The 21,899-nt window shown below is 24.7% G+C and overlaps 2 protein-coding genes across 2 annotated transcripts in view; both read left to right on the top strand.

The window, feature by feature from the left end:
- The window catches only part of LOC129972419 (rho-associated protein kinase 2-like), a 34,364-nt gene extending 31,526 nt beyond the window's left edge, over positions 1-2,838 (top strand). Inside the window, exon 31 of the mRNA XM_056086553.1 lies at positions 229-2,838. Coding sequence (XP_055942528.1) covers positions 229-319 — 91 coding nt within the window. The 3' untranslated portion in view covers positions 320-2,838. The remainder of the gene's footprint in view (positions 1-228) is intronic.
- Positions 2,839-9,426: 6,588 nt separating this feature from the next.
- On the top strand, positions 9,427-21,121 carry LOC129972574 (autophagy-related protein 101-like). The gene is made up of 8 exons (XM_056086766.1): positions 9,427-9,567; positions 10,936-11,013; positions 12,227-12,313; positions 12,477-12,575; positions 14,183-14,297; positions 14,468-14,634; positions 18,173-18,267; positions 18,429-21,121. The coding sequence occupies exons 1-7, from the start codon at positions 9,538-9,540 to the stop codon at positions 18,254-18,256; spliced, it is 660 nt and encodes a 219-aa protein (XP_055942741.1). The 5' UTR covers positions 9,427-9,537; the 3' UTR covers positions 18,257-18,267; positions 18,429-21,121.
- Positions 21,122-21,899: the final 778 nt, after the last annotated feature.

The raw sequence follows: 21,899 nt of genomic DNA, 5'->3' as shown, positions 1-21,899 counted from the left end.
CTTAATGCCAGTGATTAATTTAGATTATATTTTAATAATTGGGACTTATGAGATATGTATTTACTACTTGCAAATAAGAAATTTTGATATATATAAATTAGTTTAAAATTAACAAATTCATATACTATTCTGTTTACTTCAGAATACAAAACAAAGTTTTAAAATGTAGATATTTATTCATCGTTTTATATTGGGATTTTATTTATTTTTTTCTCTTAATCATTTCAGGGCTTCTATGCGTTCCACAAGTAAATATCAACCCCAAAAATCTGCCACATTGCCATCCAATGTAATGTCTAATTCAGCAGGAAGAAAATAAATGCCATTTATCCCAGCAGATATTTTTTGTAAATGATGTATTTAAAAAAATTAATTTTTTACAGAAATTATTATAAATGAAAGTTTTATTACATGAAAAAATATATACATTATATTTTTTTGATATTTTACTGAGATTGTGAGGGTTCATTTCTTCCCAATCTAGATCTGATCAATCAGAGTTTTTTTTTTTTTTTTTTAATTTAATCTGTTTTGCTTAGCTTTAAATAATCATAAAATTATTATTTTTTTATTTTGTATCTTATCATATTTATTTCAATATGACCTCTGTGCGTTTTATATTCTTGATTAGAAATTACTTAAATAATTTTATGAAATATTTTGAATTAATATCTGATTTCTTGGACATAATTTGTAATAATATTCTGTGAATGCAATTATTTTCTTATTCAATTATAAGCTTATTTTAATACTTTGCTTTTGCAATGTGTTAAAGAATGAAAAATTATCTGTGAATATATGCAATTATATGTATAAATCTAATTTTCATGGATATCAATTAGATTGAATTGAATCCATGTTAATGTTTATGTGAAATCTATTGTGTATGTCTTAGTAACAAAAAAAAATGTATAATGCAAATAATGTGTCATTGTTCAAGACAGAAAGTGACAATTACAAAGGGCATCTAATATTATGTTTCTTTTCTTACGTTTATCCTTTTCAATGCCTAGCCAACATACTCTTAAATTTGAGAGATTGTTACATCTTTGATTCTTTCGTATCTGTCCTGTAGGAAATTTTTGGGACCATTTTTATAAAACACAGAAATGTTCCATCTAGAATTCATTATACTTTTAAAAGTATTGATAATGAGAAATTAAACATGGTTATTATAATTTGTGAAATGTTAAAAAATGTCGTCGTTTTTATATTTGTAAGAATTTTATACAGGCTAAATTATCTTTGTATGTCTTAAGGTTGTTATACTATAGTATTTGCTTTTTCGCTGTATAATATTTAAATTAAATTGCAACACTGTGTAACTTTTAGAGCACTGAATTCATTTATCATAAAATATCCTTTGCAGTCTTATCCTAAATGACTTAATTAAATTCCTAACCTTGCTTTTATTGAAAAATAATCTAAACAAAAGCATTCCATTTCTTTTATTAAAAATATAACATCATTTTTTCCATCAAAATTTATGCCTTAAGCTGTTTTGAAAATTTAATTTGAATGATTTCATGTATTTTTACAAAAACGAATTAATTTAATGGTTATTAGAATTTTATTTTTTTTATTTAAGCAGTTTAAAACATTAGTTTAATTTTAATCCCAAAACTGTCAATTAGCTTCCTTTATAATATTATTATGAATAACAATTATTTTCAATTTTTATATCTTGGTCAGATCATTATTTCAGAATAAGTTATTTGTCTTATGATTTTCAAAAGCACATCATTGAATGACTTGCTTTTAGCAAAGATACATTTGAAGCAACTATGTAAAAGATTTTCTTAAAAATATCAATTATCCATATTTATTCCACTAATTAAGGCGATAAACGATTTTACGTATTCATTAGTTGCTATGAGTACCTTTATTTTAAAGTTTGTAATTGCATGAGCATTTTAATGCTACTCAGGAATGATGAATGATGGCTATTTTTATATGATGTTTATGAGAAATCATAATAATTATGTTGAACTATTTGACGTTGAGACAATTATATTAATAATCAAAGTAGAATGCAGGAATATAGTACTTATACAATTTTTGGTATTTTTTAAGAAGTGCCTAATATTATGTATAATGTATATTATGTGAAATGTATAGAAAACTCAAACTATGATTGTTAAAACAGCCTGTGATACATGTTTTTGAAAAGGGAACTTTGTAACATAGCTTTTAACAAGTCTCAAAGTAGGTTTTTTTTTTTTTTTTTTTTTCGTTTGAGGGAATAATTATACATTTAGGGATATTAAATTGGTTTTGACTTAAATTGTACATTTTTTTAATTGCAAAATCATCTTCTTATACAATTATTTGTTCATGTGAAGCTTTTAATTCATTAACATCATGTTAAACTATGAAGAAAAAAGAATGTTTGTTTGCTTCTTTCTTATTTTTTAAGTAAAAGATGCTGCTATATATTTGCTTATTACTTTAAGGCAATCATATATCTTTTAAATCATATAAGTTTTTAATATTATTATTATTATTATTTTCCAATTTTTGCATATTAGAATGCTTTAAAATTTTTTTATTGTCTAGCATGGATTTGCGGTTTTAATATATAATTAGTATAATTCCATAATTAGCATTAAGTATGTACTTAAATACTTTTATATTTAGAACAAATTCCATGTGTATAGATGATTATATTATTAAAGATCAATACAATTCCACGATATAGTGGCAAAACTGCATAATAAAGATATGATAACAATTAACTATATTTTAAAATATTTATAATTTTGGTAATTTAAAATATTATTAGTTGAAATGATTTAGTTTACTTGTTTATAACTTTTATTTAAGGTAATTAATTTAGTAATTAAAATATTCTTCAATTTTGATTTATTATGATACCCTTATTTACATGAGTATCTTTTCTCGGTAATATAGATTTCATTTATATTTTTTAAGTTATCATTGAAAACATTTATTAGATTATTACTACTACATTATTTTAGATAGCTTCATTGGATTGTTCTTTTCTAAAAATAAATAAATTAAAAACTTTTTTATTTTTATTTTGTAACTTTTTCTTACTGATTTTTGAAAATGGTTTTGATATTGTTTTCAGAAATTATTAAATAAATCTCTCGTGATATGTTTTGTCAGATCTGAATTAGTTTTATCTGCTAATAATTTAAGGAGTATTTTATGTGCAGTATTGTTTGCTATGAATATGTTACTTTGCTTAATAATTTTACTCATAGAGATTGAATTATATAGAAATATTTTATAATTTGTAAATTCTTGCATTGGTTGATCTACATAACAAATACCATTTTTACTTATTAAATATATTAATCAGTTAAAATGGTATGGAATTTTTTCCAAATGTTAAAAGAAAGTGAAAGCATGAGATTCCATTTAAATTTTTATAAAGAATTTTGTAATACTGTTGCTTAATGGCATTGAATCTTATTAATCTACAATTTTAAATTCATGCATGATGCATTCTCTTTAAATAGTTAAACTGCTATTTCTAAGCAGCAGCACTTAGAGACTGATTTCTGAAGCTTTTTGTTAATGAAATAACATTCTACTGTAACTGTTTTTTTATGTGGAATCATTGCAAATATCAGTGCGAATGTACAATTATTAATCGAATTGAATACTATCATAGAAATGCAATTATATACTCTTTATTGATTTTATTTGATGCTTTTATACTAAAAATATCTTATATTATCAATGAAAATGAATTTTTACCAAAAGAAATGAAATCTGTCTTGATTTGTAAATTTTTATGCTCTTTTTACCATTGAAATTTGGTATTTTCCAAACTGAAAAAGGTATAGCTATTGTTCTTTAATAGCTGATTAAATTGCTTTATATTTAATAAGAAAAATGTACATTACATTTTTTAACAATATGCTTGTTTTTAATATTAGACATTTATTATAACATGTATAACATATGAATAAATGTAAATAACTTCTTTTGCTTCCTTTAACAGATATTTAGAAAATCGACTTCATATTGGATGTTTAACTGTGTTAAAGTTAATTTATTTTTTAAAATTATTTTGTTGTTGTTAATGTTATGAATTCTAGTTTAAAATATAGAAAAACTACTTTTAAAACGTCCAAACTTTTGAAATTTGAAAATGTGATATTTTTTTTATAACTTAGTTTCATATAGTGTCTAGCCCTGAATAAATTTATAATTTAGTTAGCTTAAAATTTTATTTCAGAGAATTGTACAGAAACTCTTTACTGTAGAACCTTCTTCATATTTGTGACATTTTTAATGCTATTTTTTCTTTTGTCGATTTTTTTTTAATGTTTATAGTTGCAATAATTAAATATTTTATATTTCTGCATCCAATTCAGTTCATAAATTTGGTATTAAGGGATGCATGAGTAAACTTCCATTTCTTAAAATTTATATGATAGTTGAATCTCAATTTAGATCTCATCTGTATGCTAGGCATAAGGAGACGTGTAGAACAGTTTTTATGTAACCAAAGGCTGTTAGTCATGTAAAATAAGATTTATTCTCTGAACTTTTTATTGCTGTTGTAATTTATATTGGAGTATTTGGTAACTTTAATTGAAAGATGTATAAAAGTGTAAATAAATTTTGTTTTATATATCATCGAAACCCCATGTAAATATATAAGACTTGAAATGGTTGCACAATTCACTCAGGAGGAATTCATATTTCCGATTGTTCAAACACTTGAAATTGGAACTGTTATATCTTTTTATATGTAGCAAAATAAATTAGGTATTTTTTGATATTAAAATAATTAATATATATTTTTTTGTTTTGAATTTCCTTTTTGAAACATTTCCCCCTTTTTATTAGTCTCTTTCTTAGTTTTAAAGTGAATCTGTATATGTAATATTTTTAACCGTAATATTTTTAAAATCAAACAAGGTATAGTAGTTAGTGTGTTAACTTTACATTTTTTTTATAAATTTGGTCAGAATGCATCAAATTAATTAAGCAATTTTTGTTTTGATATAATTCAGTTTTGTCCAGCATTTTTTTTTTCCCCCATTTGAAAGCGTGTGACATTGATGTATTTTTTTATTGTCCTTTTCTCTCTTAATATATTAATTTTTGTCCTATTTTAATGTGTTTGAACAGATCCATGGAAAATGTAAAATTCAAATGTGTTAGAAGACTTTTAGCTTCTATTAAAAAGGTGATATGTAGATGAGGAATTTAAAGAGAAAGTGGGGGTTCCTTTCAAAGTTTTACTGAAAAAAACGATTTCATCATTATGTTTGAAAAAATAGTCATGAATTTAGACAGTTGAGAATTTAATACTGTTTTATTGATAGATATCCGTTTTTCTCTTACATGATAGCATGACTGAAATGTATAATTTTTTATGCAAATGTTGTGCAATTCATTGTACATTATATTATTAGTCGAAACCTGTGCCTAATAAAAAAGCTTATGTCAAAAGAAAAAAAGAAAGAATTCTCTTAATTCTAATATTTTTTTAGAAACTGTTAAAGTAATTGTGTATATTTGTATTTTTTATGTTTGTGTTGCTCTTATTTTAGGCAATCAGTTATTTTTGTGAAATTGAAATGTCTGAATATTGTGTTTGTAATTGTGTATATACCACATCATGTTTCAGTCTCCATATATGAGATGCTTGTACATTATTTATAATAAAATCGATTATATTTCTAGTAGTCTAATTTAAAAAATGTTGTCGATATTTTTTCCCCTTCTTAATGGTTTCTTAGAAAAATAATGATATTTCATGTTAAAATCAGTCATATTTCACGTTGAATCAAAAGTTCCATTATTGATATCTTATTTTAAACTGAATTTATGTTTGAATATTAAATGAATCTATATCAATAATCATCGCTTTATAAAATATGAGTATTTTGATAATATTATTTATTCATAAAGAAAAGTAAATGAAAATGTGAGCATTTTATATAGCTTCTTTTTTCCTTAATGAAATTTTTCATTTGGATAACAACTTTTTGAAACATGCAAGAGCTATTTTTATGTTAGGAGAAAAAGAAATTATAGAACTAAATCATTTTATTTTATTTATTTATTTTAGACTTTTAAGAACTAAACATTTTACCAACTAAAATAAATCACAATTTTAAAGTTGAACATTTATTTTGGACAATATACATTTGAAAGAATAGTATAGTCTATACACTATATAATTTTACTGGGTGTCATTTCATTCCTAATATTATGCCATATTTATAAATTCTATAATACATATGATCTATTAAAATATATTTCAAAATTTCTTTACAGCTTTTGAGAATGAAATTAAACTCAGTAAAAGGTCAGTTATTATTCATCTGACATTTCAAAAGAATAAAATTTGAATATGATGTATTTACTTTCAACGGTTTATTGTTTTGCTAGCCTTCTTTGGTGATCGGCTGGTTTGCTGGGAATATTTAAATTAATTTCAATTAATTAAAACTGTTTGATGTCCATTATTTTTTCAACAAAATATTTTTATGCCTCAAATTTGATAGACGTTAAAACTATGTTATTTTAAAGCCTTACATATGTTCTGTTTACTGTGCGTATGACCTTGTGAACAGAAGTGTAAGATCATGACACCACAACATTATTCGCCAAAGTCGTTACTATCCAGGTAAACTCTCTTCTAAATGCACATTGCCTTCATGTCGTGCAACTTTATTTTCTTATTCTTTAAGTGAAAATTGCAGATAATTTTTTTATAAAATCTTTCTACTTGTGACAATTAAAATTGATAGAAAATCGTACAATTAAACATTTGATGGGTCAATGAAAACAGAGCTAAATTTCATTAGAGCAATAAAATATTATTCATTATTACTTCAACAACCAATGGCTTAAACCTCATTTTTGTTATATTGAAAAGTTGTTCAAGAATAGAACCAATTCAAACAGTGGAAACAATTTCTATTGTGAAGGGAAAATGTGTACCGTCTCGCCACGAGCCACTTATAGGTTCAAGTTATCCAATAGAGGGCCATGTATTGTTAGTGCAAGGATTCTGTATATGCATTTATAGCTTACTACATAAGTTCATATTTACGTTTTATGTGCATACTCAATACTATTTAGTAGTATAGTTACGCATTTGGGTACCATGCTAAATGCATGTAAACTTGATTACATAGGCGCGTTCGTAGTGATCTTTGTAAAGCACAATTACGATGCAAAAGAGGTAAGAAAAAAATCAGAGAACAAACAGGTGCGGTTTTCCTAGACATACCGAAAGGTTTTCATAGAGTGTGATTCAAAAGATCTTATAGACTATGCATGAATTTGCAATATTCAATTCCCCCAATTTAACCAAATTACACCCTTTTTTTAATTAATTTATTTATTTAACAGAAAATTTAGTGTTTGAGTTAATACTACATTCCCCATATTTTGCTCCATACAAGCCGTTGTATTTCAAGAGATAAAATTGTCTACTAAACTTTATTTAAAATCTATTAATATCCTAAACTAAAAATTGAACACTAAACTGCATTTTTGCAGACGGCATAGCGCTTTGGCCAAAAATGAAACACGGATTACATCAATCTCATACTGAATAAATTCTTCAAGAATCTCGAAGAAAACTGGTTCTGTTAGTGAAAAATAGTCATTTACGCTTCAAAAACTGAAGTAGTTCTATTCGCAAAAAGAAAGAAACGACTATTAAGTAAAAGTCAAAATCAACAACACAGAAATCTCCTAGTCTCAGAAAGTAAAATAAATAGAAGTAATTTTAAACAAATGATTAACTTAAAATTACGTCGTAAATTGTGATAACAAAAGTTCCGATATAATTTACGTAAACTTTACTCCCTTAATCTATCGGAATTTCAAATCATCCATGAAAAAATAAATGCTTGTTTATATTGCAATCTTAAGACTGATTCTAACAAATGCATATGCAGTCTGGGCATAGGTCATAAAATCAAGCATCAGTATCATAATATATGCTAAAATATTACCCTTATATAAAGATGTCCAACATATATCCTTATAAATCACTCACACACACACACACACAAAAAAAAATGGTTCACGAGAAACAAAAACAAAGATATGCATTAAATTTTCAACCAGTTAAAGAATTTATAAAAAGAATAGTCGAAATTTTTTCAACGTTATTGCCTAATAAAAAATGGCGCCATAAAAGAAATTAAAATCTACACTTGCAACCTAAATACTAGATTACCAAAATTCATTCTTTTTTAAAATTTAAACATAATATATAAGTACATCTTAAAAATCAATCCTTCAAGTACCTCTCCGAAATAAGCAAGAGCGTATTTACGAAAATGACCAGAACCTCCCCTTTCCAGAGACTTGGATATTGTTGATGCATTTCTCCTTTTTACAAAATTTTCAGATTGATGCCTAGTGATAGTGAAGTAATTGGTAATCAATTACTCATTAAAATGTTGAAAACAAAACTTATGTCCTTTCCAACAAGAAAAATGAATTTGATCCATTTCGATAATTTTTTTTCGGTATTGCATTTAACCTGTTAATAGTTTTTACTTAGGAATAGATATTAATCGATACGCTAGTTGTACCAAAACCTATTTTATGCTGTTAACAGCTGAATTCCGAAAGAGAGAGAGAGAGAGAAAAGGTCCAACTCTCTTTAGGTAACAAATTACTGATAAATCATTCAGGCTACTACGAGTCTCCCCTTTCGGTTGCGGAAGCTAAGGCATGTAAATGCGAGCTAGAAATCCTGGTAAGAAATAAGTATATATTAAAAGACCTCCAGCTCGTCACTATAAGAGAAAATTTTCGGAAAAAAAAAAGCAACCAAATTTTTTTAATTAGATTGATGACAGTAATAACTCGTTATATAGGAAATGTCCGTTTCTGATCCCAGAAGAAACAGAAATATGTGATGTCTCGCATGTATCTTATTTAAATGAACATCATCCTGATGAGTTTCCTTCCTTTACATGAGAGAAATTACAGTAGTAATAGGAAGAATGAACGACAAATTATTCAGTGTGTATGTGTGTGTGTGTTTTCACTAGATTAAGATCAGGAATTTTATATATGTTATTTTAAAATTGTTCTATTATGTGTTTATGAAACCTTTGAAAAATTTAGATAAATGTAGGCACAAAACATTTGTCGTAACACTAATAAATTTCTTACAGTTGATAAGGATTGCGGAAGATGAAAGAGCAAACGAAGTCTCATGTACTTTCCTCCCTAAATCTTCTTCCCTCCCACACTGGCAAGAAAAAGTCTGATTATTTAATTAAAGTAATTGATAATTTAAAATTATTAAAATTCCTTTCAGCTATTTTTATTTTATTAAAAATAATGGGGATTTCTAAAAGATTTCGATTTTTTTTCTATTTATATATATAAATAACTTGAGGTAAAAGCAATCGTCAATAAACTTTTTGACAGCTTTATCTCAACTCAGCTCAAGTTTTATAAACATTGCTGCGCAAACTGTGTTTCTGGTTTTGTTTTGGTTTATATATAAAGAACATGATTGATGCTGCTATTTTCTTGTAAACTGTAATATTCATTATTAAAAACACAATGAACACACGTTACCAAGTTTTTGAATTTGTACGTTAAGTTTTTATTGTATATAGAATAATTCAAAATAATTTTTACACATAGTATATTTGAATAGGTGATGATGAAAGATTATTTAGAAAGGCAAACTGCCTTGTGTTTTTAAAATACGTTATATAGCATGTCATTAATATTTTATGATATTTATTGTAATTTATATGTAATCTTTCTATGTATTTTTGGCTTTTTATATTTTTGAGTAATTTTTTTAAAGAAAATATTTTACTAGCGTAAGAGGAGCACGGAACTTCCAAATGACCCAATTTTAAACATAATTGCCTGCAGATAAACAAATATGACTGTTATTGAATGTTTTTTAAGGTGGCAATGGAAAAATGATTTAAATTCTTGCGTATAATTTGGTTCTATTTATATATTTTGCTTTGAAAGATCAAATAAGATTAATTATGCAATAATAATGAATAATATCTCAAATTATTTATGACAAATGTTAAGAAACTGAAGCGCTTGGACTTTCCTAGATGAGATGAACATGTCATTATTATTAGAAAATAGTATACACTATGTATGTTCAAATAGGAAAAAGTACAACACCTATTATTGACTTTAATATTGTATTAGATAGACCAATTGAAATTGTTAGCTGTTTTATGATATATTTTTTATTGAGAAGATTATGTATTTCTATTATTATTAAATTAACTGTTTAATGCATAATATAAACAAACAAATATCTTCTTTAAGAGTGTTCTGGAGTTCCAGTGATTCATTCTGGATGTATAGAACTAGCTGTTTTTTAATGAAAAATATAAGTTTGTAATTAAAATAAAGATATATATGACAAAAAAAATATTTTAAACTGCACATTAATACTGAATTAATTATTTATTTGGAGTAAATTACTTAAATAAATGGATTAAGTCCATAGTTACTAAGAAGATTACAATACAATTTTTCTGTGAATAATATCTATGGAAATCAATCTAATAAATATTATGCTGAAAGTTTTTTTTATTCAAAAAGTTCCAGTATCTGTTCAATATAAAAAATATCAACTATGTAAATTTCATTATTAATTGTAGCTTTCTTAATTTTTGAAAATATAACTTAATCTTTCTGAAAATACTGTTTTGAACCAAAGATTTAAAATTGTTTTTTTTTTCTTCTAAGATATTGCCAGCTAATGGCATTTAAATGAAGGAATTCCGGTTGTAATTACATTAACCGAGATTTTTTTTTTCAAATGAAATTGTTTTGTTCTTATTAATTTATGTATTTATAAGTGATATTTATGTTTTACATGCTTTGCAGAAGTCTGAGTATTTGCTTAGCTATATAATATTCTTTTTTTTTTCTTTTCTTCCTTTCTTTTATATATATTGGGAAAACATATTGTAGTCAGTTGAAGGAAGGCAAGTGGAAGAAGTTGTTGCTTCAGTATTTCATACACTTCTTTTTCATAGAACATTAGGAAAGGTAATTTTGAAATATAATGGAATATTTATACTTTCTAAGCAAATATGATTTTTTTTTTTTTATTATTTCTGTTCCAGCAAATTATTTTATTAAATACTGATCTATTAGTATCCATAACATAACTTTCCTAATAGTTATTTTGTAGTATTTATTGCACACATATTTCCTAATATATAATCTAATGAAATCTTGCAAAATTTTCATCTTATCAATTATTTAATTGCTGTATAAATAATTATTTTCTTCCTACATTAGAACTCTATGTGCTAGATTAATTGTCTTATAAACATAAAGAAGACCAATAAAAATAAACAGCATTTATAATGAAATACAAAATGTATGAAAAAAATTTATGATATATTTGGCATTTTAATATTTACATCTTGTAAAAGGCATTTTACATTTTGAGAATTTAGTTGTTGTGTTCTGGTTACTTTAAAATATATACATAAATAAATAAAGATTATTTCATTTTAAATTTTGAATTGAACCTTTTACAGAAATTATTAGGTTATGTAATATACTTTCTTTACTGTAAATTCATACTTGTTTGCAGGGGACTCCCTCTGAAATAAAGCAAAACATTTGTTGAAGAAGAAAATATCCTTATTATTCCTTTAGTATAAATTTATGAAAATTTAATCCTGTATTTAATAAGTTATGTGATGGAAAATTGAAGATTTCCTGAAGACAGAATTTTCCATTTCATTATGATTATCCTATGGGAATGCATGGTATACTTTTGGAGTATAAAATTAAGAGCATAAGCAGTAATGTTACTGTCCAATAAAATTTTTGAAAGAAGAATAGACCTTTTTTTTAAAAATTAAAAACTAATTGAACCCTCCTTTATGATCAAGATCTAATAGATGTATGTATCAGAATATCCATTTTTTATTCTATGTGTAATGCATTACAATTTGAATTTTCCCCACAGAATATTCATTTACATTTTCTTAGGACTAATTGCCATAGTTATGAAGGGAAAATTATTAAAACTGTTTAATATATTATAGAATAAAATTTGCAACCAGATGCATTACTAGTATTTTAAAGATGAAAAATAAAATAAAACGTTAGAGACAGAGGATTAACTTTGTGGTAACAGCTGAGAAAGCCTTAAGCACTAGTATTAGCAAACTGAAAGAATATTCAAAAAGCTATGCATAATTTTTTTAATAGATTGCTCATATCCTCATATTTTTTTTTTCAGTGTCATTTTAAAAATGAAGGAAATAATTATACAGTGAGCACTATGCATTTTGAAGATGTTACATGTGATTTTGTGGACTTCACATATGTAAGTTCTTTTTCTATGTTTTGTAAGTTTAGATTTAAATTTTTTTTCTCAGTCAAAATTTTATTATTTTGTATAGAATTCAGAATGATTTCCCATAGTAGTTGCTAAATTTTTGAATTGTTATTAACATACATGACATTCAATATTTAAAATAAAATTTTAGGTTAGGTGTGCATCTGATGAATTAAACAAGTATGTTTCACAAGAAATAAAATCTTTCTCTACAGCTTTGAGAAGTCAAGAAGGTCCTTACAGTGGTCAGGTAGTTTAATTTCTATAAATTAATTTATAGTTTACTGTAAAATAATAACTTAGTTATAACTGATTATGAACTTTTTTAGTAAGTGTATCATTCAGTAATGTTTCTTAAGTGTTTTGAAATTTTAGTTTTTTAAAAGTGTTTTTAAGAACACATAATTGTACTTTTCTTTGTTAAATTTAAAATCTATTTTTCAACATAATTTCTACCAATATTAGGACTTGTCATATTGTAAACCAGTTTTTTAATTCCATCCGCATAGACATTAGATGACTGATTTAATAACCACAGCAACACAATCAATTTCAGGTTATTATCATCATTGTTGTACTGACCATCAAGATGCTTTTTTTTTCTAATACAAGTACAAATGGTAATTATTAGGCTCTATATTAGGACTGAACAGAGGATGATTAAGTTGTTTCTATCCAAATGATGTCATGAGATCTTGCATATAATTAAACATTTGTGAATAGATATTGTCATAAAGCAAAACAAACTCTTTACTCAATATTCAATTCCCTTTGCTTTGGATTGTATAATTTAGTTAAAGTCTTATACGAAGTCTCAGAATTTATTGCTTCGCCATGATTCAACAACCCCTTCCTATTTCAAAGAACATTACATATGATTTTTCACTCTGAAATTGAAATTGCTTGAACTTGCTTTCAAATTAGTAAAAAGTAGTCATATTCTCCTATAAAATATATTTGCATCTAGATAACAGATGCAGATTCCTAATTGCCACTGCTGTATTTGTTGAAATCTTTGCTGCATGAGAATGGCAACCCAAATGCTGCAGCAGCTGAATTTTAGTATTTACATAAAAAAATATCCCTAGTATGAATATTTTATAGTTCTCAATTTATCCTTTATTGCTTATTTATTTATCATTTTGCAGTAATGTTTTGATACACTAGTAGAACTCTTTTTGGAGAATAATTCTAAATTTGAGTTGATGGTATCAGCAAATCTTTTATTATAAAATATAGAATGGTAACAATTTTAAAGAAAAAAATATTCTTTGCTTGATTTAAATGAATTATTAGATGATAATTTATCTGAAACAATTAATAACAGATTTTTAGATTTATTTCTAAAATGTGGTTCGAGTGTCACTTTCTTGTTAAAGAGAAATTTGGGTTTATATGCTTACATGATATTTTGGGCATATAATATCAGTATCACCTCCATATATATTGCAAATAAAGTGAAAAATTACAGAGAATGAAACCATAGTCATCTATTAATTTTGTAATTGTTGTTAAAACTTGGATGATTATAGCTGTTAGTGAGAGTGGTAATGAAACTATTTACAGCAAAATTGATTAGTTTTATATTATTTCATATGGATAAAAAATAAAGTATTTGTTTTTAAATTTGAAAAATGATTTTTAAATATGTAAATAAGTTTTGAATTCTGGTAACTAAATATAAATAATTGTTATTTTGAATTTAAAAAAGTTATTGTCATTACATTCTTGAAAAATGAATAAATATTAGTAATAAATATCCTTCACTACCATGTGATTTTATTTTTCGAATTTATTTAACTCTTAAATTGTCTTTTTTTTTTGTTTGATGTCACTAATTTTTTTTCTATACTTAAGATATCCTTGGAGTTTTATCAGAAAAAACGCCCATGGTATATTGCTCCTGAAGTTATATCTGCTTGGGAAGTTTGGACTGTAAAAATTAATGTTATAACTTTGCCAAATGAACATGGTAAGCAGCATTTTTATGTGCTTATTTGTTCTAATTTTATGTTCCATTTTTTTTTTTTTAACATTTATAAATTTTATCAATTTTTTTTATGTGAAATTTCTAAGAACATGATTTGCTTGTTACCATAATATATATTTATTAATTAAATTAATTTTTCTTACTTCCTGCAGAGAGACAAGTGTATAGGGAAAAGATGGGTGATGTACTGGCTGAAAAAATTTTTGATATAGTGTCTGCAATGAACAAATATGACTATGTACCAAAAATTCCTGATCAAGCTAATGTTAATTTATATTTTGATACATCTTATCGTGATGTCCAGCCTTATTTATTTAAAGTAAGTTGAGCATATTATTCAAAATGTAGCATAAATTTTTGTTTTTATTTTTTTACTGTGGATTTTTATTTTACTTCCAGACAAATTAATCAAGTTTTCTTTTCAAGTGAATTCTAAATCAATTCTTCTCAAAGCTTTATGTTTCACTAATTTTTTTAAGAAAAGAAATTAAATAATAGAATTATTATTTCATTCTTACTCCATGGGATATGAATAAAATATTAATTATAGCAAAATGCATTCATTACTCACTCAGATATGTGAAAATACTTAAATTGAATTTAGTAATGCTATTTGAAGATTCTTATTCAAATATATCATAAGTACAATATTCTGTCAAATGGAAGATTAAATATCCCATTTCAAAATGGTCTGCTCTTATAAACAGTAAAAGGTAGATTAACATCTTTTATCTGGTTAGAACTGAAAACTATGCACATTTAAAAAATTTTTTATTTAATAAAAATTACAAACTTTTAAAATAATGGATGATTGGAAATTCAATGCAGACTTGTGAAGAATATTTCTATAAAAATTAAAGTATCCTTAAAATTGCAGGTACATTTTAAAATGAGTATTACAGAAACAATAAATAACATATCAAAATGTATACAAATGTAAAATCAAAAAAAATTATCAGTGCTAATAATTATTGACAAAGTATTTAATCAGTCAGTGGGATTGGAAATGACATTAAGCATTTGGTGGAATTTCAACAAATGCTTATAATTCGTTAATTATAAGCATCTATTATTGTTGATAATTGATCATTTGCAATAAGGGCTCAATATATTCCCAAAAAAAGAAAGGGAGAGACTAAATAAATGTGCAAGAAACTTTGAACCTTATGTTAAAATAGTAATATGGAAACACTGTTTTTTATTGGAATCTATATTCATTCGCTACAATCTTCTAAAAATAGATGAACACTTCCAGCTATGATAATGTAAAGGAACCAGTGAGTGGTCTCTCTGAAACTTTCTTGCATATTCCATAGTAAAAAGTATGTTATTAACCATATATCATCAATAAGTAATAGTTATATAGTTATGATAAAGCCTGTTAGCATGTGGTTTTTGGTAATTAATTGCTGGAATGCAGTTAACCAGAAAACTGAATGTTATCTTGACAACTTTTTCTCCCCAAATGATTAAAACCAAAATTTGACTCAGAATTACAACTATATTACATATAACATTTCTTATGTTTTAGTCCAAATTCTTATTTTACTGTATTTACATGCTTGTGGAAAAACAGACTAGCAACTCCTTAATAGATTTGATTCCAAATTTGATATAGATTTACATTTTAGATGTTAAATTTGTTTACCAAATTTTATCCTTCTCACTCTATTCATTTTGTAGTTATTTTATTAATTTGTAATCAGACAGTTAGACTTTTTGGGGATGGATTTCTTTCAAAATTTGATAGTTATCTACAAATTTGATCTAAAATCCATTTACCGAATTTCATCTATTTGGCTCAAAGTGTTTTTGTGTTGACAGAGAGACATAATTCCAAAAATGTGTTTTTCGGACTGTGAGAGGTCAGAAATGTGAAAATTAATCCGAATCTCAAATTCAAATTTTCCGACAATTCAAATACTTTCTCAAATCTACTCTGTGCACTCTACTGTATGCATATCTATTATGTCTAATCTTTGTACTAATCTACATTATGACAAACTACATAATAAATTCTTCATTGTATTTATTCTATTGTCAAATGAAGGGTAGACATAATGTACCAGCTGTTGTAATCAATTGACTGATCTGTTGTTTGTAAAAGAAAATAGCATTATGTTATAAAAAAAATGATAAATGTTAAGTCTGATAGTTGAAAATATTCTAAATTTGTGTTTATTGAGTTATTTAAGTTTTGATAAATGTTATTGTGTATGTTATAGTTATTCAGTGTTAGCTAGTGATCAATTGGTTCACTCAGATTATTAGTTATGTTTAATTTCAATTAAATCTTTTATGTTCTATTTGAATTCATGATTCATTCAGCAAATATATTTAAGTACCGCATTTTGATTGATAACAAGACTGTTATTTTAATAGCTTTATATTTGTTCTGTTTATTGTGCACGTGAATCTTTTTGATGGAAGTTAGTTCTGTAATATCTTAGTATCATTAAAAACTGAAATGTATAAGTATCTTTTTCTAATTGCATACTGTCTTTTATAGTAAAGTAATTTCAATTTCTAATACCTCATGTAAATTTTGCATTTAAATCCTTATTTTATCCCTCAATACTGGAGGAAAATCATGTGATTAAATAGTTGATGAAATAATGAAAACATTTTGATTTTCATAATAATAATGAAATCTATTATTGAAAATTATGCTTTTTCCAATTTTTTTTTTTAAAAAAAAGTGGAAAAATCTACACAGCAACTTGATTGAAGTATTAAAAGTATAATTTTTTGAATTTTAAAATATTAAGATAATAAATTTGTGCTGTACTATTTTTGTTAATTTTGGCAAAAAAAAAAAAAAAAAGGAAATTTGCTTAGCTTTTAAGTAATTAAAATTCTAATTAAAAAGTTAAGAAAAACCCTTCAAAGTGAGCGTTTCTAATTTGTGCCGGATATAGTAGCTCTAAAAATCTGTCCAGTTGGAGGCCAGCATAAACACTTTTGTTAAATATAAATTTTTTATACTGAAATATATATTTATTTTCTCTAGAATTGTAATTGTATATGGAAAAAACTTTTTGTATAATTGTTTGTTTATCTAAGTAGACTATAGCTATACATTTTATATATTTACTTCTGCTCATAATAATATCACTTACATTGGATTGAAATTAATTGAAATGCCAAAAATAATTTTTTAAAGATTTAAAAGCAAAAAAAAAAAAAAAAAAAGAGGGGGGGGGGGGATAACTCTGAGTTTCAATTCTCTCTATGCCCTTATTCTTGTACACACTCAAAATAGTAGAGTGGTGCTTGTTAAAAATAAAAAAAGAGAGAGATAATGTGGAAGCATTACTTATTTTTAAGAGAAAGTTTGCAGATTTAAAAATCAAATAAAATATTCCAACATTTCTAAGGACATGACAGTGTTAGTTTTCAAAATTTATCCTGTCCCTATATACTACTTTAAATAGCATTTATTTCCCACTTTTCAAAAATAGATTTACCTAAAAGAAAAAAAAAAAAAATTCTTATCCTTAAAAGAAGAAAATTTTATACTTCTGAAACTTATTGAATATTCTAGTCCAGTCACTGTGTTTGTTGGAGAGTAAAAAGTTAATTTTTTGTATTTATTTATGGATTTAATTTTTTACTTACAGTTAAAAAAAAATTCTATTATCTATTAATTTTTAACTCTACTGTTTTCTGATACTCTTTTTTAGATGACTATATGAAAGTTAAATTTTTTTGTCATGTATTTTATATCTTTGATTGAAAAGGTGTATATTGCATGTTGTTTTAAATGAAACAATTTTGAAGGTACTAATGCATTTTTATTGTATTAATTAGTGTTGTTTTTTATATTCCTTCCTTATTTATTTATTATTATTTTTTAGATTGAACACAAAACATCTGGGCCAACAAATCCATCTGTTGGAGATGCTGTTCGTAGGCTAATAAAAGATACATTAGCGCTTTGAGATTTATTTGGGTACACATTTGTATTTATGAAATTCCTGAATAGAATTTGCATTTGATTAGTTTTTTTATCATTAAAACTAATTTAGAATTTTAGGCAGCTTTTTTTTAACAACAGTTACTGTTTAAATAATAATATACACTTAAATGTTTTCATTTTTTTTTTTATTCCAGATCCTTTTTAGTTTATCAGTGTATCTGAAGCAAAATCAAAATATTTGTTAATGAAGCTTGAAAAGGTTCAGGATGCCAAATCACAAACGTGGTTTTCTTTGAGCCAAATTGATTGGCAGTACTCATGCAATGATTTTATTGTTCCTATTTTTATTCTCCACATAGATTTAAGTAATTGGAAGTAAAATATCTAAAGTCAATTTTTCTATGTTTTTTTAAATACCTTTTTAACTTTTAAGACTTCATGAATAAAACTTTCATCATTATGTTAATTTTTGTGTCTTTTATGATTGTACGAAATTGCATGGAAATAATAATTCTAAGAATGTTATCCTTCTACGATTTGGACAATAGTAATTTTATTTCATTTATTACATTAAGACTGTTTATGAAATGCATTGATTTTTTAATAGGGGCCAATTAAATGTGCATAGTTGATGGTTTGTAACAAAAATATAAATTATTTATTAATTTGTAATTCTTGTATAATGATGGCAGTATCAATATTTGTGTGGTATGGAGAAAAATTTGGAAGTTGTTTATGTTTACAGTTTTCTGTATGCAACAAATTAATGGTACTTATATATATATATATTTGAATATGTAAAGAATGAACATGGTTTAAAACAATATATGTTTCTAAAAATACTTAAATAAATTGCCAATATTGATGAAATTGCTCTTTTTTAAGTTCTGTGAACTGACAATAGACAGAAGTTCAGAAATACTTAAATTCATGATACTTAAAAAAAAATAAATCACAATTAGCTTTAAGTGAAATACTTCAGTATAGATTATATAAGAGATCTGTACTGAGGCTCCAATTTTACGACAGAATATTCATTGTGAGGCATCTTATGATTTGTATCATTACCTGCATATTAGCCATTTTATTGAGAATTACTATTTTACTTGTAAACAAATCTAGATAATTACAATTAGTAACTTACTTAGTTTTTAAAACTATTTGTCTAAGATTTGATAGTTAAAATAACTTATAAGGTGCAATTTTAGAATTTATATTGTGAATATTCATGAGTTGCTATTGGTGAGACAGTTGATAGCTTTACCTTATTATTCTTTAGTATTTGAGTTCAAATTTCAGCATGTAACTAGAATAAACACATCCTTAAATACATTTGAAAATAGGCATGTCATATTTCAGATTGATATACAATATTTCGTTCTTGCTGATGATAAATACAGAAAATAATCCTGATATTATTATAATTAAAATAATTATCCAAATGAGTTTGTTTATTAAAATTAAAATTTTAAGGTATTTTTGTTTTCTCCTATTTTTAATATATATTTATTTTTAAATGGAAAATTTTATTCTCTTACCATAAATTAAGAATAATTAAAATCGATTCTAATGTTAGATAGTTTATTTTTATTTAATTTAATAATTTCATCTATAATAAAAGAAATTATAAATTCTAATGATTTTTTTCTCAAAAATATTTTATCAGTTCTTTCATATTAGCTATTTGAAACATGGTAGAAAGGAAAGGGATGCTTTATCTGTTCATCTCTCAATAGATATAGCTTAAAAAATATAATAAAAGTAATATTTATTTAAATGAATGACAAATTTTCCATATTATGTCCTAAAACTAAACATAATATTTATTTTTTCCTTTTATGTATTTCAAATTCTGAAATAATTTAAAAAAAAAATACTTAACAGAGTTTCTATTAAAAAAGTCTTTTTTAAAGTTTTAATGCTTTGCTTTATGAAATCTTCAATAGGGAGAATAATATGTGATAAATAATGTGTTTATGTATATGGTGCATTGTCAGAACAATTTTTGTATTTGTAATACTTTTTAAATGTATGTGCATTTTTTTCTTTGTAAATGTTTTTTTATTAAATTTAAAAATTCCCATTTAAGTATCTATTGTAAATATAGCCTGCATATTATGTATATTGTTTTTGTTTAAAATTTTCTGATACTAAGGAATAGTAGCTACAGAGCTAATTAAATATCTGTATTTATTTTTATTCAAAGCTTTGCAGTATAAGGAATAAGAATTTTGACATAAAACAGGACTTTGAAAACAGCAGACTGCCACTAAGTCATATGGATAAATTTTTGAGGCATAAGTTTTCTAATTAATTAAATTTAAAAAAATGGGAAGGGGGCACCTGTTTATGAAAATACTTTTATATTAATGATTAAAAATTATTGAAGAAATTGTTTCCAATTGTTTTAAGTAGTTATTTTATCTTTTGTTAATTATTGTTAGACTTGTATATTTTATTCTTTTTTTTAACCTAAATATTATATGCTTGAGAATTTTTAAAAACTGAAAACAAAATTCTAGAATGGAAAAATATAATGCCATCCTGTATGTGGGGGATTACATATCTTACTAATGAATGAGTTCAAACATTTAAAGATCAAATAAAAATTAATATTAAACATTAAAAAACATGAATTTTATTTTAACAGATGTATTAGCTATGTCATTAGAAAGATATTATGAACATTAATAAAATAATGTTGTTCCTATTGCTTTGCAAACTGTCTCCTCCTCTTCCGTTAGACGAATGAAAGTAGAAAGGAGTGTTAACTGTCTGTATATCATATTTGAATTTGTTCATTTTCAAATGTCTTGCATCATTTTCATTGTATTGAATATGTATGATAAAATAGTTTAAATAAAATTTTTACTATTCTGTGTAATAATGTTGTTTTATTCTTTCTAATAAGCAACAGTGAAATGTATAAATATAGTCTTTATACAGAACAATTAAATTTAATAACAAGTGGAGATTAAATAATTCAAGGTTTTTCTCCAATGATGGAGAAATTCAAAGATTTCATAAGAAGATGAAGAATAATAGCTTTTTTTCCCCTCATATGTACATAATTTTTGTATTGAGGAATGAACAAACTTGTACATTTATGCTGTATGAAAATGGAATAAGATTTGAGTTATAAAAGTACTGGATAAATTAAGAATTAAAATTAGACACTTCATCAAATAGAAAGATCTGGCAAGAATAATTTAAATGTGGAATTTTCAGTATCAAATATTAGCCATTACTATTTATTATACATGCAAAATATATGGTATATAACTTCTATTTCAAATAAATTTTACATGTAATTTTATGATAAGTTTTTCTGAAGACAGTCCAAGGATGATAATGATATTTGTTAAATATAGTTTTAATAAAATTTAAAAGGATATATTTTAAATAACATTTCATTAACTGAACTACTGTTAAATGATCAGTAGAATTAAATAATTCTTTTTTTTTGAGAAATTGACACTACAATTATATTACACGAGCAATTTATATTGACTTAATATCATTCCCTCAATTGACTGACTCTCCTTAAAAAACTTTTTGAGGCAATTTATTATATATATGCTACTTTGAAAAACAAGTATCAAAAACAGAGTTCCATAATATCGGATAATGAAATTTTTTTTATTAATGCTGAATTTGATTACACA

Source organism: Argiope bruennichi, chromosome 6 (assembly GCF_947563725.1).
Source record: "Argiope bruennichi chromosome 6, qqArgBrue1.1, whole genome shotgun sequence".
Taxonomy (NCBI): Eukaryota; Metazoa; Arthropoda; class Arachnida; order Araneae; family Araneidae; genus Argiope; species Argiope bruennichi.
Note: the sequence above shows the minus strand (reverse complement) of the source record. Positions and strands in the feature narration are given on the sequence as shown.

What these genes read in the sequence shown, in the direction of transcription:
- LOC129972574 (XM_056086766.1), top strand. Translation starts at nt 9,538, where the DNA reads ATGAACACACGTTACCAAGTTTTTGAATTT. An exon ending in TTCATAGAACATTAGGAAAG is followed by an intron (nt 11,014 to 12,226) that starts GTAATTTTGAAA and finishes TTTTTTTTTCAG; the next exon opens with TGTCATTTTAAAAATGAAGG. An exon ending in ATTTTGTGGACTTCACATAT is followed by an intron (nt 12,314 to 12,476) that starts GTAAGTTCTTTT and finishes ATAAAATTTTAG; the next exon opens with GTTAGGTGTGCATCTGATGA.